This window comes from Hippocampus comes, unplaced genomic scaffold, assembly GCF_001891065.2.
Source record: "Hippocampus comes isolate QL1 unplaced genomic scaffold, H_comes_QL1_v1.1 scaffold59, whole genome shotgun sequence".
NCBI classification, from domain to species: Eukaryota; Metazoa; Chordata; class Actinopteri; order Syngnathiformes; family Syngnathidae; genus Hippocampus; species Hippocampus comes.
The window spans coordinates 1,595,554-1,597,040 of NW_017805406.1; the positions used below are offsets into that span (position 1 = coordinate 1,595,554).

A 1,487-nucleotide genomic window follows, 5' to 3' on the forward strand; every position below is an offset into this window, starting at 1 on the left:
ATTCTGGGAGCTGGATAAAAAAAAAAAAAAAAAATCAATCATCAAATCTGATTCTGGATCACATTTGAAATAATACAATGCATGACACACCTGCATCGAAAGAAAAAAAGTGTTATAAAACATTGCACAACGATCATGGCTCTATTTTGATTATGTATGGTAGTCGTTCATATTAACAAAAAGTGATTGCACACATACATCGTGACTGAGCTTGCAGTGGATTACTTTTTTGAGCCAGTGGGTGATTGTCGTTCTGTCAATTTCTATTGTGCAAGGTGCCGTTTATCCTGAACTGGCAAGTGGGGACATTGTTTTAATCATGTGACTTTTTAAGCATTGCGTTAAGTGTACGTGTACATCTTGCCTTGGCTGGATGAGCCGCCCATTTCTGGTATTCCGCCCTCTGTCCCGTTGACCACCTCATCCTCTGGGAAATTAATGTTCTCCCTTGACTGGCTATGACGTCTGGAAGAGGAAAACGTGACAATCCATTAATATATTTAGGTGAAGCCAAAAAAGGCTGTACTATTTTACTGATGCTATGCATACTCACAGGCCAAACAACATGTCGTGTAGTCCTGTGAAAAGGCAAGAGGGGAAACTTGAATTCGGTACATTGAGCTCAGCTAAAGCACGAACTTATATGTGAGTGAGACTCACGAGGGTTGTTGTTGCGGTTGCGGAAAATGTACATGAGCAGCAGCACTGTGGCGATGGCTGCAAAAAGCATCCCGCCTATGGCTGCGCCGATCACAGCAGGGTAGTTGTTGGAGCGCGGCTCGGCTGCAACAGAGCATATTTGACAAATTGCAGCAAATCTTACATAATAATCACACATACGTACAGTGTATATATATTTGTAATCTTTGAAAATGTTTTAAAGGATTTAACGATTTAACAGATTTTCTCAACTAGGCATGATCTGATTGTAGATTTGCATGTTGACTAATCCTCGCTTACACCGTTTTTTTTTGAGGACTGCATATTAATCAGGTACAAAAAAGGCATCCATGTCAATATGGAGTTATCCCTGTGGCTCTCTCTCATCCCCTCTTGTTTGATGTGTGTAACTGCTCACTCCCCTCTCTGCTCAGATGAGAAAAAAAGTGACTTGCCTCTGTCATTAACTTCAAAGAGATTGTTCCTCCCTATTTCTATTCTTAATGAAACATTTAAGTGAGCTGAATTTCGCTGACCTATGATGATTATAGCTGTAAAATTCTGGGGATTTTCGAAGCGGTATAATTCACTGTGGAATTAATCGAAATGCATTGCTATTTTACAGGAAATTGTTATTCAGACACAATTAAACAAAACCCTCTAAACTCTGCACAATGACCAGCAATCACCAGGCAAGATTAGCTGTGGTTTAGAAGAAAGAGTAGCACACGGCAAGTAGAATGAAAGGAGAAGGGAAGGCAAACAGAAAGTTAGTGTTGCGTGTGTGTGTGTGTGTGTGGGGGGGGGGGGGGGGTTGGGGGGGGGGT

At 41.3% G+C, this 1,487-nt stretch overlaps 1 protein-coding gene across 1 annotated transcript in view; it reads right to left on the reverse strand.

Moving 5' to 3' along the window:
• vsig10l2 (V-set and immunoglobulin domain containing 10 like 2) overlaps window positions 1–1,487 on the reverse strand; it is a 9,036-nt gene that overhangs the window by 698 nt on the left and 6,851 nt on the right. Inside the window, exons 9-11 of the mRNA XM_019873370.1 lie at window positions 661–783; window positions 554–578; window positions 365–465 (exon numbers count right to left, since the gene is read on the reverse strand). Coding sequence (XP_019728929.1) covers window positions 365–465; window positions 554–578; window positions 661–783 — 249 coding nt within the window. The remainder of the gene's footprint in view (window positions 1–364; window positions 466–553; window positions 579–660; window positions 784–1,487) is intronic.